General features: G+C 41.2%; 1 protein-coding gene and 1 long non-coding RNA gene across 2 annotated transcripts in view; one reads left to right on the top strand and one right to left on the bottom strand.

Annotated features, from left to right (window-relative positions):
• Positions 1–14,004, bottom strand: part of lrrc75a (leucine rich repeat containing 75A) — a 115,976-nt gene extending 101,972 nt beyond the window's left edge. The window contains exons 1-2 of the mRNA XM_047391800.1: positions 13,751–14,004; positions 1,490–1,618 (exon numbers count right to left, since the gene is read on the bottom strand). Of these exons, the coding sequence (XP_047247756.1) occupies positions 1,490–1,618; positions 13,751–14,002 (381 nt within the window). The 5' untranslated portion in view covers positions 14,003–14,004. The remainder of the gene's footprint in view (positions 1–1,489; positions 1,619–13,750) is intronic.
• An 892-nt stretch (positions 14,005–14,896) lies between these two features.
• On the top strand, positions 14,897–15,310 carry LOC124884126. Its single transcript, XR_007042390.1, has 2 exons — positions 14,897–15,036; positions 15,127–15,310. It is a non-coding gene; the product is annotated as an uncharacterized LOC124884126 (long non-coding RNA).
• Positions 15,311–16,257: the final 947 nt, after the last annotated feature.

Raw genomic sequence — 16,257 nt, forward strand, 5'->3', positions numbered from 1 at the left:
TTTTGAGGTACTTTGACAAGATATTTCTCCAATACTGTACAGTACAATGTTAAATATTTATTATTTTACATAAAACATGAATGTGAATGTTGTAAAAATGTAATTAATATAAATGTTCTGTAGGTTCCTTTTCTGTTTTCCTCTTATTTTCTCAACCGTTGCCAGGATCGGGGTCCTTTCTGCTTCATTACCGTAATGCACCTTGTATGCGCTACGCTAATCTTTAAGAGAAAGCTGGTGTCGGCTGGTGTGACCACGTATTTCTGACTGTCGGCTCACCTAACCGCAGTTTTCTTCTGTACAAGCCCTGCAGTTCGAGCGGCTGCTTTAGTCAGCACTAACCAATAGGGAAACGTCTTACAGCGTTCGTCTTTAGGCCCCGCCCAGGATGTTCATGTTCCTAGCACTCAAAATTCTTTGAGTTCAACCAAAAACAGAGAGGTCAAAACCAAAAGAGCGAGAGTCGTAACCAAAGATTTTTGACATGCCCAAATAAAAGTTTGTTTTACAAATAACTTTTTTTTCTCTTCATGAGATAAAAATGAGTCATTTTAATCAAAAAAGGTTTTTTCAAACAATTTTTTTTCCTCCCCGAAATAAAATATTCCATTAAAATAAAATTGCTACAACTCTGAAAGTTTTGATCACAACTTAATATTTTTTGATTGAGATTAGTTTTTTTTTGATTGAATAATATTGAGACAATTTTTACCTCCATAGGAATATCAGATTTAACAAAGACTTGGTGAATTTGAGAGAAAATGTATTCGATAGAGATCACAATGTAAAATTGTAGCACAGCTTTCTGACTATTATACATCTCTTATTATTTTTTGAGCCAGAAAGAAGCCTTTAATCCATAGGTTTAGCTTAATGTACCACTACATCACTAACTGTGTGTTATCCTAAGTGTCTTTTTATGGTTTCCATCATTTTGCCTGGTAGGAATGTTTTTTTGTTTTTTTTAACTGCTCCCAAATTACACATCGGGCCTTTAATTCCTATCTTCATCACCATATGCCCCTCCTTCCTTCCTGCATTATTCATTCGGAACAGCTGCCGACTTCCCCATCATTCTCTTTCCCTCCCTCTAACATGCGGGCCAACATGAATGAACAAACACAAGCAGCAGCGGTTGCTTCAGGACGCACACAGACACACAACAACTTAGAGCACTTCCATAACCTAATAGTGTCAGACAAAATGAGTCAGGAGATCATCTGATAGCAGCAGCACAGTGAATCATATCAGTCAGCGCGTGTGTGAGCATGCTCAGTCGTGCTTACTGTAGTCTGCAATGTTTATTGCATATGTTTCATGTTAGACTATTCTTTTTACTGTGTGTGTGGATTACATTTTGTTTATTCATTATGAGGTTCAGATTCTGGTTTTTAGTTGGAACTATGTTCAGCTAATGATGAAGGTGAGGTGAAGCTTTCAGCTGTGAAGGATCGGATTCAGGTAAGAGCTCGGGAAGGTGATGTCCTACCGTCTTGGGGCAGTGGACGTATCGGGCCAGGCTGATGATCAGGTCATGTGTGATGGGATCAACCAGGTTTCGGAAGCTGGCATAGCGATACAGCACGTCATCCAATGAGGTAGACTCCATACCCAGGTCCTACACACATAAAACAGCAACATTATAAACTCACTGGGCACCTTAGAATAGTAAATCATAGCCTGCTGGATTGCTTCCTGCTGGGTAAGTGACACTTGCTCATGAGAGAAAAGAAAAAACTGGTAACAAGTGCAATCAAAAGCAGTATAAATCTGTTGGAGCAGCTTTGGTCTTCAACCGCAGCTTTGTTAAATATCAAAAAGTCAACATACATGAAAGCCCTAAATAAAAGTAGACATAAGAAGATTAGTATAGCTAAAGGCCTACTTACTGACACAAAACTTAAGAGTCCAGTTAACATTTAAGATATCTGAGGGTTTCTCATGCCTTTTTCAAGCCATTCTGACTGTGCGGAATAAATATAATTTATATTTATATAATATAAATATAATATAATATAATTCAAATTTAACAAATAACATCTATTTATTTTTTTTCTTTTATTTACCATTGTTTTCTCATTTTCAGACATATGCCTAAACTGGCTAAGCTACACAGTAACACAAATAGTTGTTCCTAAAGGCAAGAAAAAAAGACAGCAAAAGACCCACGGATTTTAAGGGTGTATTCACATTTGCCACTTTTGGTCCGCTTTAAACGAACCAGAGTTCGTTTGCCCCCTTGGTCTGGACCTTTTGTGCAGGTGTGAATACACTCAAGCGAACCCTGGTCCGGACCAAACAACCGGACCGAGACCCACTTTTTGAGGTGGTCCCGGTCCGCTTCCAAACGGAGTCTGGTGCGGTTCGCTTACGGTCTGAATACAAACCGGCCCCGATCCGAACCAACTACAAAAAGCGTACGTCTCTTTGGACATAAAAAGCCACCGTAGCCGGTAGCAAAGGTGTGTGTTGTAAGGTAATCATACCTGATAAACAGTGTGTTGCTTAGCATCGCTACTGGCTTGTTGTGGGACAAGGCCCGTAGGGAACGTCGGCGTTCAGCACGTATTCTCTGACGGGGTTCCAGAATTATAAATGGAACGTCTCAAAGTCTGTGTTGAATGAGCTGCTCTTCACCCTCACAATAATATTGAAGCTGTAATAACGGCATAAATATGCAGAACAGAGGTGCTGCACGCAGCACATCTACAGCTGTTTTCCTACATTTCCAGGTCTGTGCTCTGTCCCGTCCCCATCATTTCTGTCCAATGGGAACAATGATCGTCGCCCGCGTGGCTTTGTTTACAAGTAATAGTTCACTTGCAAAAAGTACAATGTGAAAACAAACCGCACCACATGAAAAAAATAAAGTTTGCTTTTGGTCCGGACCCAACAAGTGGACCAAATGACTTTCCTGGTGTGAATACACCCTAACACTATCATAAAGATGCAGTGAATGTGGAATGTCACTGTTTTTGTTGAGGGTTCGCTCAATTCTAATTTTATTGTTTTATTCCATTTTATTGTGTGATTGTTTGTATTCTTTGTGTATATTTTATGGCTGCTACCTTGGCCAAGTCTCCTTTGTAAAGTAGATTTTATTCTCAAAGGGACTTCCTGGTTAAATAAATACAATTAAATCAATATATTTTTGAACACAATTACAGACAGATTAAACCCCACAGGTCTCATGCAATCTACCTTCCTCACTCATGGTTATCCTGCTGAACAGTATAGCACAAACTAACACATAATGAACAGATAAACTACAGAAATAAGAACAGACTAACACGCTAAAAGAACATTGCTAAACAAGCTTACTTAAATGATTAACAAAGAACATGAACTCTGGTTGCGGCGCTGATAGAGGCTATAGTCCTCGATGCGGCCATCCCGGGCATGAGCCCCGGACCCGGTGACCTTTACCGAATGTCTCCCCCTCTCTCCCTGCCCCTCTTTCCTGTCTGCCTAATGTCGAAAAATAAAAAAATTGAGGCCTCTAATACGAAAAAAAAAAAAATCTTAAAAAAAAAAAAAGAAAAGAACATGAACTCTACCCATAATCCCTACCACGATGCATACCACCATGTGTTCCAGATCTGTTTTTGCCGTAAGACCCATGGATCGCCAGTCGTACAGTCCCTTATTGCTACAACAAACGGCTCAAGAGGTTCTCATGGTAATTGTCAAACCCAGAATTGCTCATCAGATTGCCAAGCAGAGAAGTGTCATTTGTCACTGAAGAGAACAGGTCTCCACTAATCAAGCCAGGCCTGAGATACGTGAGATTACTGACTAATCATGACACATGTAAAGACTGAAGCAGCACGGTGGGTTATAATCAAATTGCTGTTGATACGCCTTTGAACCAGGAACGTTGAAGCTTCATAGCCGAGTTGGTGAGAAGCAAGAGAAGCATGAACAGCACTCCTCGGTTCTGCAATGCCAGAATGATTTTACGTAAGCACATATGCTGGGGCGTCACCAGATCAGGTGGTTAAACTGTGAAAGGCTGAGAGGAGCTCATCTTTTAAGCCAGGTCACTGAAACATCTTGTGAAAAGGACTAAAGATTACAAAATTCTACCAAGAAAAATGGACCTGGACTGTTACTGTCCTTCCAAACATACATTTTCAAAAAAATGACTGGCACGGTTTAAGGCTATAAGAGATTTTTTTCTAGGTAGCAAAATTAGTAGTGTAGAATGATATAGGATATTGCACTGAATTACAGCTTGAAAATGTGAAACATATGTTTATCTCGGTAACCATTGTATGGTATGTGCTTTTTTTTTTTTTAGAGGGTTTTATTCCTTCTCCCTTATTTTTTGTTCACACCACTATTATGCCCCTTTCACTTACAGTACAGCAGTTTATTACGTCACAGAACTAGATCCCTGCTCTAGAGAATTTAAAAAATTGTTTTACTAACAGGTAGTTTAGTGATTTACGCCCCTACTAACAATATCATCCAGATACTACACACTGCTACAATGGCTCCCACAACCTTGAGGTATTCTACTTGAGATGCCACAGTCTGTCATTTAAAGAATGTCTTTATTAGACAACCTTAACCCTAACCTTGGAAACCGTTTAGGCTGGTACATGTTCATAGTTTACACATGTATATATTAGCATGTGTATTTGGGTTGGTGTTGCAGACAGTTTATTACCAGTTCAGCTGTAAAAGAACTCACTATTTGATAGGCGACACGGACAGAGATGCTCAATCTCCTCTGGAAAGCCATGACTCACTGAGTTTTCCTTGCTGCCTGTTGTTCTGCGTAGGCGGCGCATAATGGCAGCAGCTTTGAATGAATGACATGCGCGTATTAACTGGCTCCTCTATATTCAGCTTTGAGTGATATTGGAAGCAACACAGTACATAGGAGAAACCAACAATTAGTCCATCACCAGCTGTCTGATGGCACGTTCTGGCAACAACCTAAGACTGAAATAATGTCCTAGTCTTCTGGCAATTAGTCATCACAGACATGGAAACATCAGGTGTTCGGTTTTCGGATTCAGGTAAACTTTGCATTCTTCTTCAATATCAAGTGGAGTTCAGGTACATCTTTAAATAGTAACTGCTGTTGCTTTGAGTCTGATGAAAATCTTAGTAGAGTCAGCATCTATCGATCTATCACTTTATTTGCAATACTTAGAACTGCAAGATGGGTTTGGCATCTATTTGTTTTCAAATTCACTTTGAGATGTCACCAAGAAGGTAAAGTGAGGGGCAGACTGAGACTGCCCCTAGGCATGTTGATAGGTCTTTACGTAGTTTTAGCCCAAAGCCATAGACAGGTTGACAGTGCCAGATGCATGTAGAAAGTCTTTAGGTAAATCTCCCATGCAGTTTGGACAGGTGTTTCTAAGAAACCCATTTGGAACATCCCTGTGTAGTGTTATATGAAGGATTTTATAGAATTGTCAGGAATATTCTGAAGGTGAAAACAGTGTCAGATAGTGTGATGATCCTGAATCCAAAAATTGAAGGTGTGACGTTCAATGTTTTTTGTGGTTATGTCCCACAGGTAGGATGTGAGTTAGATGACGAGATGCAGAATATCCCCAGAGGTGAGAGAGTGGCAATTGGTGCAGATCTTAATGGACATGTTGGAGTAGGGAACAGAGGTTACGAGGAAGTAATGGGCAAGTCTGGTATCCAGAACAGGGATGCAAAAAGACAGATGGTGGTAGACTTTGCAAAGAGGATGGAAATGGCTGTAATGAATACTTTCTTCCAAAAGAAGCAGGAACATAGAATGTTTACAGAAGTCACAATGGATGTCAGCTTCTCTGTTATTATTAAGTTGTTTAGCAACGCGACCAAACAATATTATGACCACATGATAACAAGATGAAGAAAGGTAAGAAAAAGGGAGCACAACTATTAATAATGGCCTTTAGTGGAGCAGTGACTGCTACTACTGTAGAGTAATCTGTATGGATGCGTAATCAGAGCCAGGACAATGACGTGAAAGTCGGATGAAATGCGACATGACCATTCTCACTGCAGACGCTTTGAAAACTGTAGGATATGTATCCTATTAAGTACCACATATGGAAGTGGCACAAAGTTTTTTGGAACTGAAAAGATCAGAATTGGGCAGTTCACAACACCATAAAAAAGTTGGGTATGGGTCACATTTGCCTGCAGTGCGAACGTAGCCTCGGTGACTGCAAGGCAGTGGTAGCTGAGAGTGTTGTCAGGCAGCACAGAATGGTGGTTTGTAGAATGACTGATGGTAAAGAAGATGAAGAGGACAAAGGCAGAGCAGAGGACAAAGTAGTTGAAGAAAGCTGTGTGGCTTTCAGAGAGGAGCTGAGACAGGCTCTAGATGGCCAGGAGGTGCTTCCAGATGACTAGACTACAAGCTAATGTTATCAAGGAGACAGGTAGGAGTGTGCTTGCTATGTCTTCTAAAGGAAAGTTGAAAGGAGACTGGGTGGTGAAATGAGGAAGTACAGGAGTGTGTATGGAGAAAGAGATCATGAATTAGTGGGACAAATGTGAGGACTAAAGAGAGTCATTAGTACAGTGAGATGTAGCGTAAAGGTAGAGGTAGAGAAGACTTGCTGGTGTGCTTTGGATCATTTGGATCATTGTCCAGCTGCATTAACCAAAGTGTGGGTTTCATACCTGCAGTAAAAGCCATTCAACTGATTTGCCAAGCAAGGATTCTGCTAAGGGTTGGGGGAATGGTTCCTGTAGGCAGTCAGGTTTTTCAAACCATTCCAAACAGCAGAAGCGTCTCCATGTGAGAAGCTTTACTTTAGCTTCTCACTGTAGCTTCTCTTTGCTGCTTTGATCTCCTTGGTCTGTTTATTACTGCCCTGCTTATATAGGGCCCAGTCCCCACTGCTGTTAGCCTGTTCCTTATCTCTGCGCAGCTGCCTCAAATGAGAAGTGAACCAAGGTTTATTGTTATTGTATGTGCAGATGGTCTTGGTCTGCACACACATGTCCTCACAGAAACTGATGTATGATATCACCACCTCAGTAAGTTGGTTTAAATCAGTGGCTTAAGTTTCAAAAACCAATCCTATCTGTGAAGTCAAAGCAGGCCTGTGTTAGGAATAACCTTTATTAATATTATTCATAGCTGGTTTTCCCATTTATACCATAGTAATATAAAACATAAGTTCTAATGTTTCCATTTTATGAGAATAGGATAAGAATGCTCATAAACACACATTACAAGGATAAATGGCCCAAGGTTTGTCATGAACGACCTGAGGCTGGGGCAGTGGGTTTGATAGTGGAGCAGCAACTGGTTTGATTAGAAAGCCACAGCACACTTAGATTAAGTATGGACACCCGCTACTACACAACCTACCAGATAGACACCACACTGGTGACATATAGTCTACTGATAATCACTGAGGGGGGGCACATCCATTGCATTGGAGTGCCAGATATAAAACTACATGTGACCTTCTTTCGGGGCTCTTTCGTCATCCTTACACAGTTGGCGGTGGTCCGAGATGGGAGCCTCAGCACTGATCTCTGTAATCAGTCCTCTGCCTAATTTACATTAAAGGAGCTGAAAGTTAGAAAGTGTTTGAGAGTCATTCATTTAAGGGTCAATGTTAGAGTGTGGGATCGCTTCTGGGGACCAAGGACCGGAGGAACTCCAAGACGTCTGACCACCAACAGGGTGCAGTAGCTCGGACACCCGTAACATCTGCTTTGACTCATCAGTCCACTTCTTAACAGTCCACACCACAGGTTTGGAAGCTTTTAATTTTTGTCTGTAGGTTGGGATGAGATGGACCAGAGAGTGGTCAGTGGTAAAACACAACGAATCAAAGCAGGGGAAAAGATCATTGAGACTTAAAGTATTTTTTGTATTCGGTTGAGGTTGGAGTGGTTGTGTATACACTAGAAAGGCACTACATTATAACTCAAAGACCTTCATTAAATGTACATGACAAAGACAACAGCTTCCTTGATTGGGCTCAGTTTTAACTGTACTCAGACACTCTCACAGTAGTTTATTTAACATTTTATTAATTACCAAAACTGGGAAAGCTCCCTTCCATTTGGGTTTTATTTCCAATCAGAAAATGAGCACATCAATTCAGAGTCTTGCTCAATGGCACATGGCTGCTGCCAGTTGTTGTAACTAATGGTTCATCATTGCAAAAGCAAACTGGATATATTATGTTAATAAACCCAAGCTGGCACAAGGCATAGGTGGACCAAGCCACTGCTTAGAGAGTGTGGTGACAAATACCAACATTTCCCACACTTTCTGCGACACTAAGGACAAAGAAGGGGATTACACCTGGTAGTGCAGTGCAGAAAGTGGCTGTGACACTGCGTGTCCTTGTGACTGGTTGCTTGGAGAAGTGTGTCACATATAAAACTGTTAGATGCGGAGGCTTTTCTCCACCAGTTTATTGTGTGACACCGTGTGCAGGGTTGTAAAAATTGGGCTTTGCACGGACATGTCCAGCAGACGTCCACTTTGATTCTGCCTCGAGTACGCGGGATCAAGTACGCCTGACTAAGTGGGAGGCTTTAGTGGTCACCACATTTAGTTTGCTTAAATATAAGATAACTGGGTTCCAAACAGAAAAGAATTTCTCCCCGAAGCCCCTCGGGCAATATTTTCTTGTCTCCAATTGAGTACAAATTGAAAACATTAGGCCATAATGACACTTTTGGAGACATTGGTTATTTCCAGTTTTGTAGTATTGTATATTTATAGTGTATATTTTCAGCTAGTAATGTGGCAAATGTGATCATGCTTGTCTCTTTTCAGTAACTGTGGGATTTTACATCTACTACACCAAATATGGCAGTCACTGTGTTGGGCTGAAGAGTTACCTTTAGTGCTTCTGACAATATTTCAAAAATCACAGACCAGTAGGTTTTCAGGGCTAGGCATGACCAGAACAGAATCATCTGGAGTGTTGCTACACCTGTCACAGTGTGAGTTTGTTGCCAAATATTTAGTCAGTATAGATTTAGAATAATGTAGAAGATGCATGACAATAAACTACACAACGCCCCTCCTGACACAAGAAGAACACTTTTCAGAGCACTATCCCACATGCCCTGCTCCAGGTCCTCCCTGAACTCCTCTGGCCAAGCTGCTCTAATCTTCTCTGGAGCCTTTTTTTTCAACAAAACCAAGATTATAATACATTTTTGAGATAAGGTTTTTAAAAGTTTAAAGGGATTCTGAGAAGACCATCAAGAACAATATGGGAAGTTAAGGTCAATGTGTTGGAGAATGAGGCGGACTTGAAGCTATCAAAATACGCTAGATTTACAAGACAAAATCTGTGAGGTAATTCCACAAAACGTGCAAAGGTTTGATCTACAGGTCCTTCTCAAAATATTAGCATATTGTGATAAAGTTCATTATTTTCCATAATGTCATGATGAAAATTTAACATTCATTTATTTTAGATTCATTGCACACTAACTGAAATATTTCAGGTCTTTTATTGTCTTAATACGGATGATTTTGGCATACAGCTCATGAAAACCCAAAATTCCTATCTCACAAAATTAGCATATCATTAAAAGGGTCTCTAAACGAGCTATGAACCTAATCATCTGAATCAACAAGTTAACTCTAAACACCTGCAAAAGATTCCTGAAGCCTTTAAAACTCCCAGCCTGGTTCATCACTCAAAACCCCAATCATGGGTAAGACTGCCGACCTGACTGCTGTCCAGAAGGCCACTATTGACCCCCTCAAGCAAGAGGGTAAGACACAGAAAGAAATTTCTGAATGAATAGGCTGTTCCCAGAGTGCTGTATCAAGGCACCTCAGTGGGAAGTCTGTGGGAAGGAAAAAGTGTGGCAGAAAACGCTGCACAACGAGAAGAGGTGACCGGACCCTGAGGAAGATTGTGGAGAAGGGCCGATTCCAGACCTTGGGGGACCTGCGGAAGCAGTAGACTGAGTCTGGAGTAGAAACATCCAGAGCCACCGTGCACAGGCGTGTGCAGGAAATGGGCTACAGGTGCCGCATTCCCCAGACCTGGGCTACAGAGAAGCAGCACTGGACTGTTGCTCAGTGGTCCAAAGTACTTTTTTCGAATGAAAGCAAATTCTGCATATCATTCGGAAATCAAGGTGCCAGAGTCTGGAGGAAGACTGGGGAGAAGGAAATGCCAAAATGCTAGAAGTCCAGTGTCAAGTACCCACAGTCAGTGATGGTCTGGGGTGCCGTGTCAGCTGCTGGTGTTGGTCCACTGTGTTTTATCAAGGGCAGGGTCAATGCAGCTAGCTATCAGGAGATTTTGGAGCACTTCATGCTTCCATCTGCTGAAAAGCTTTATGGAGATGAAGATTTCATTTTTCAGCACGACCTGGCACCTGCTCACAGTGCCAAAACCACTGGTAAATGGTTTACTGACCATGGTATCACTGTGCTCAATTGGCCTGCCAACTCTCCTGACCTGAACCCCATAGAGAATCTGTGGGATATTGTGAAGAGAACGTTGAGAGACTCAAGACCCAACACTCTGGATGAGCTAAAGGCCGCTATCGAAGCATCCTGGGCCTCCATAAGACCTCAGCAGTGCCACAGGCTGATTGCCTCCATGCCACGCCGCATTGAAGCAGTCATTTCTGCCAAAGGATTCCCGACCAAGTATTGAGTGCATAACTGTACATGATTATTTGAAGGTTGACGTTTTTTGTATTAAAAACACTTTTCTTTTATTGGTCGGATGAAATATGCTAATTTTGTGAGATAGGAATTTTGGGTTTTCATGAGCTGTATGCCACAATCATCCGTATTAAGACAGTAAAAGACCTGAAATATTTCCGTTAGTGTGCAATGAATCTAAAATATATGAATGTTAAATTTTCATCATTACATTATGGAAAATAATGAACTTTATCACAATATGCTAATATTTTGAGAAGGACCTGTATATACATGTCGAAATGCTTGAATCTTAACACACACAGTTCATAAATGTAAAATGTTTATATTTATTTATGCATTAAGAATGGTAATACTATTACATTTGATTTGATGGTTTCAGCATATATTATTTTAAATCGTTTCAGTTTTTAAATTAAGATTCAAAGGAACTGGCAAGCTTAGTTTGTCAAACTGCAAAGAATAATCATTAATTATTTTATTGTTGTGTTGCCATAGTTACAATCTGATGGTACGAGTTTAACCTTTTCTATGTGTCTGACCTCAGTTTAATCACAAAATCATCTCAGGAAATGAAAAACAATTTTCCATGATTCCTTTTAAGCTCAGCCAATTAAACTTGGCCCTCTCTACCAGATTCCACTAGATCTGTATTGAAACGCTGTTAGTAGGGGTGTTGTTCTTAACAGTAAGAGGGGCCCCAAATCAAACTCTGCTGAAGGCCACAAACAACCTAGGGCCAGCCCTAATAAACCTACCCATCAGATGCAATTCAGATGTGGTCTTATTTATTCAATGGGTGTGTATACCTCCATCTAACATCCAAAATACAGTCCAGCAATTCTGTTTTAAGATAACAAAATGATCAGCTGTCTGTGGAAACATCTGCTGCTGGCAGTCTGAACCCTATGTTTTATTATAGGCGGCAAAGTGGAGCTGCTCAAAATTCAAATGGAACATTTTAAGAAACAACCCTAAAAATACCCTTTCAAGACAAAAACAGGAGAAGGACTGTCTCAGTGTCTCATTCACCTTGGAAGTGTGAAGCATGTTCTGGTGCCAGGTCTGAAAGCCAGTGCTAATTGTTTTTCTAGGTCACCAGGCTAAAAACTGTAAGCAATGCAAACTGACAACAATATAAAATGGCCAACTAAAGATTTCCTTTGGTTTTGCTTTTTTGGTGCACTTAAATGTTTCCGATCAAACTAATTTTAATATCAGACAAAGCTAATCTGATAAAACTACAAAAAGCTGTTTTTAGATCATGATTTCAGTCATTAAGGGAAAAGAAAATAACCCAAGATTATATTTTGTTTATTTTAACCAGAGCTACGTAAACTCTTTTGCTCAGCTAAACTAACTACACACCAGCTCCAGGTATGAGTGGGAAATTGAAAAATAAAGACAAAATTTATTGTGTCTTTACTTAAATTACTTTGCCTAAAACTGCTCTACCATCAGCAGCAAAGATGTCTAACCGTAGTCTTTGCACCAATCAAGATAGCTTAAAGCATAATTTAATGACTACCCTCCAGTTACCCATGACCTAATAAAAGGGATTATCTTTGACCATTGCTTTTCTGCTCTAAAACTGGGAAAAGTGAGCTAAAACACAGATTTGCAATCTCAAAAAACTGAAACCTAAAATTACCCAATCTGATATCTTCCAAGTCTAGGCCTGTTTTGCCACATGATATTTAGCCACTGCAGTTATGTTTTAGTATTGACAGCAAACCGCACATGCTTTTTGTCGTAGCTTTGTTTTCTGCACTGGAAAAGTATTTGCAGCAGGGATGATTAGTCCTCAATTGTGACAATGGAGTTGCCTCTGTTTTGCTACTCTCTTTCCCATCAGTCAAGGATAACACACGTAGGGCTGGCTGGCACATAGCAAAAAGACAGGAGATAACAGAAACAATCAAAACGAAATGTATTTCTAGTAAAAACTGAGGGATTAATCCGTGTTGGGCAATGAAAAGGAGAAATCTGTGAATCCCTGCAACTTGGTATGGCTTACGAAGGGCCCATGCCACCCCACCCCCCCGAATAACATTGGCCACCCCATTGCTTTGGATGCAAACTGTCTATATGTATGTTTCCACCTTACATCCATGTGGTATTTTAGCTCTCATGCTGACTCCAGCTAGTTGCTTCCACCTGTGAGAGATCCACTGTTTACATGGTTGCAGACGTTTTGCACCCTTGGCAAGCGAAGCGAGGTATGTCATGTTATAGGTTTATATTGTTCTTAATGTTACTTGTGAGGAACTTTGCATGTTATTCTATTTAAATGTTTTTGGTTTTATATCTTTGAATGTAACAGTGGCACACATTATCTGGTTTATTTGCCTTAATTTAGCATTTTATGACAGAATGCATGATAATGTTAATGCATTCAGTCATGTTTAGAACCTTGTTGATGTCAAGGGCTGCTACATGTAGGCTGTGAAACTTTAAATGCCAATTTCTAGTCAGTTTGAAGAACTAAATTGTAAAAACAGAAGACTAATGACCTATTGCAGTTTTTTTGTAGTTCCTATTATATGATAGCACAACATCACAGCATTTTTCAATGTCAGCCATTGGCTTAGATTTTGGTGTGCCACCCCAAGATTTTTAATGGCCCCATGTGGCCCCCCTGTGATATATTACTGGGGGCACCACTGTAAATTTTACAACTTTATGGTTTCAAAACTGCTAAAATATTATGCAACAAGGTTCCTAAAGTTTAAAGTCCATTGAGTAAGCATCAGACTGACCAGTTTTCTCCAGCTGTCAGGAGCACACAGTAACCCAGTACTGCCTCTTACACTGCATGTGTTTAATGATGTGCTTTCTTTGCACTTAAATGTAGGCTTTTCGTAGTTCCCAGACAGAAGTACAACAAGAACAGCCCCTAAAGTTGGAATTCCAACTTCGAAAGTCAGAGGTTGCAGAGAATCACTGAGTTCAGTAACCAGCTGCAGTAGATTTAAAACAAAGTTAAAGTAGTTAAACCGTTTATTAGCAGTTCTGACATTTGTGAGACATATATTGTTACCAGCCTGTATTGCTAACAGCAATCTCACTGAGCTCTTCAGCACTCCTTTCCACAAACACACCAGCATCTACCTGTCTGAGTGTCTTAAGCATCTCTGTGGCTTCGTCCTGCTTGCCCTGCTTGGCCATCATCATCATCTCCTGGATCATCCCAATCCGGCGCTGATAGGGCGGTGGTGGCGTTCCTGCACGATTCAGCCGGTCTCCAGACTTCAGCATCAGGGAGGCCAAGATGTCCCCCCTCTCCTTGGTGGGAGTTCGTTTCCAGCTGTGTTGAGGACTGGCCCCACCGGGCTCTTGGCCTTTGGTCTGCTTGGCCCCCATGGTGCTGCCTCAGTGTGAACTGTAATAAAGCCACGGGTCCCACCAAGCAGTCATGTAGAGGTAAGTTTGATTAATGTTAGAAATGCTCAGCTCATTTAGATCAGGTCAGCAGCTGATCACATCCTTGTAAAGCCAGTGGAACTCATGTTTGTGATGTGATGGGGGGTTTCTGATGATCGGCTAAATGGCTACAGAATCATCCTCAATGTTACAGCAGGGTGAATGTGGAAAAGTGGGAAAGGAGCAAAATATTCAGAAGTTGTAGTTTCCTGTTTCAGAAAGTGCAGTTCAGGTTGGGAATAGATCGCAGGATGCTGCCTGCAGCATGGCCGCCAACATGACCTCAACAAAGTCAGGGTGTCCGATCACTAAAGTAGGCTACAGTTCAGAGCGCGGCCCGCATGGTTCCCTATCCCGAACACAACTCCAAAAATATTTAACTCCGACAGCAGCGATCCTCTCTCATTGTCCCCTAAAACAGAACCATTTGTCCTGGGCTAGTGGGGCAGCAGGAACCGAGTCGAAGGAAGTGCTGCATGAGGCGAGGCATGGCAATGTTTACTCTGCAGATCAGCCTCGTCCTTCTTCGGTCGCAGGAAGTCATGCGTTACCTGCATCACACCCTCCTCCAAGGTTGAATCTCCATCCGCTCGGCAGCAGCGAGCTGGACGCGGCCGCATCAGCGTCTCAGTCCACGGGCTATGCAGCAGCTGCAGCTCCGGAGGCTCGGCTCTACAGTAGGGGCGAGCCTGTGGTGTCCCCGGGCTGGGAGTGAATTATGCATGCAGCCTCTGTTCAACTGAGAGGGAGCGCACAGCAACGGTACATGAGCACACTGCTTCAACACACGGGGATGGAGAGAGGGAGCAGGAGGAGCTGAAGGAGCAGCAGCATGGCCAGGAGATGGAGAGAGGGAGCAGGAAGAGCCGAGGGAGTACCAACAGCGTCGAGCTGACAGTTTGTGGGAGTATCTCACAGATTTCCACTGAAAACGTTTAATCGCCGCGGACTGCATTAGCAGTGGTGTGTGTATGGTAAGGATGAGTCACACAGTCAAATCCTTTGCGGTCTTCAAGTTAAACCGACAAACAGATGAAAGTGTTTTATTTTTCTCCTTCACACAGGGCCGACCCAAGGTTGTAAGAGGCCCCAAGCAGAAGCTCATGTGAGGGGCTACTTCCGGTTTGGCCCTCCAGTCACAACAGTACCACTGACCTGCCTTTTATATTGTCCATGGTCGATCTTTGTTTTTTTCATTTAGAATTTAACATGGTTTGCAGTTAAATTAAAACGACAACGTAAAACATGTGACGTGTTTGACAGTTACATCAGATAATATTGCGTTCACCATTTTTCTAAGCTACTTATTTTAGCCAATTGCAATTTCTTTCAGACACTAGAACAAGCTGTGTTGTCAATGTAACTTGGTAGCACCTATTATGGTGTTCAGTAATACGGATTTATGGGATTTTTAAGCTTCCGACTGGCTGATCAAGCTAAAAACCTGTCTGACTCTGGTAATCAATTAATGAATTTGTAAAAAAAAAATGCAGTGCATAAAATGTTTTCCCACCTAAGGCTTATAAGTGTATAAATCTTACAAGATTACAAAGGAGATGATTGTAGATTTTAAGAGAAACAGGAATAAGTCAAAAACTATTTCTATCATGGGAGAAGAAGTGGAGGTGGTGGAGGAGTATAAATACCTCAGTGTTCACCTGGACAACAGACTAGAGTGGAGATGCAACTGTGAAGCCATCTACAAGAAGGGACAGAGCAGACTGTACTTCTTGAGGAGGCTTAGGTTCCTTTGGGATTAATGAAGTATTTTTGAATTGAATATGAATAACCATAACTTTCAGGCTATGACAGCTTTCCTTAATGTGTGACCTACAGTCCTCAACATATTATTTGAGAATTCAATCTCTCTTGGTGCCACCACAGAGGTCCCTAAGTTTGCTTATACCTCAGGCTGGCACAGATTTTCAGAAGTGGGACATAACAGTGAGAAGAAACACATCACAAACAAAAATATCCTGTTTGAGTGCTCTATGTGATAACTGTTTTAATTAGCCTATTCATTAATCTCTAATGTTCATCTATAAATATTTTAATTCCTTAATATTAAAAATAAAATCTGAAGCTTCATTAAACATTTTCATTTTGTTTATACTTTATAGTGAGGTTTCAACCTATTGGTAAGTTGCCTAAAATTAAACATACGTATTTCATGAGGCTTTTGAGGAAAACATGGA

This window comes from Girardinichthys multiradiatus, chromosome 18 (assembly GCF_021462225.1).
Source record: "Girardinichthys multiradiatus isolate DD_20200921_A chromosome 18, DD_fGirMul_XY1, whole genome shotgun sequence".
Classification (NCBI taxonomy): domain Eukaryota; kingdom Metazoa; phylum Chordata; class Actinopteri; order Cyprinodontiformes; family Goodeidae; genus Girardinichthys; species Girardinichthys multiradiatus.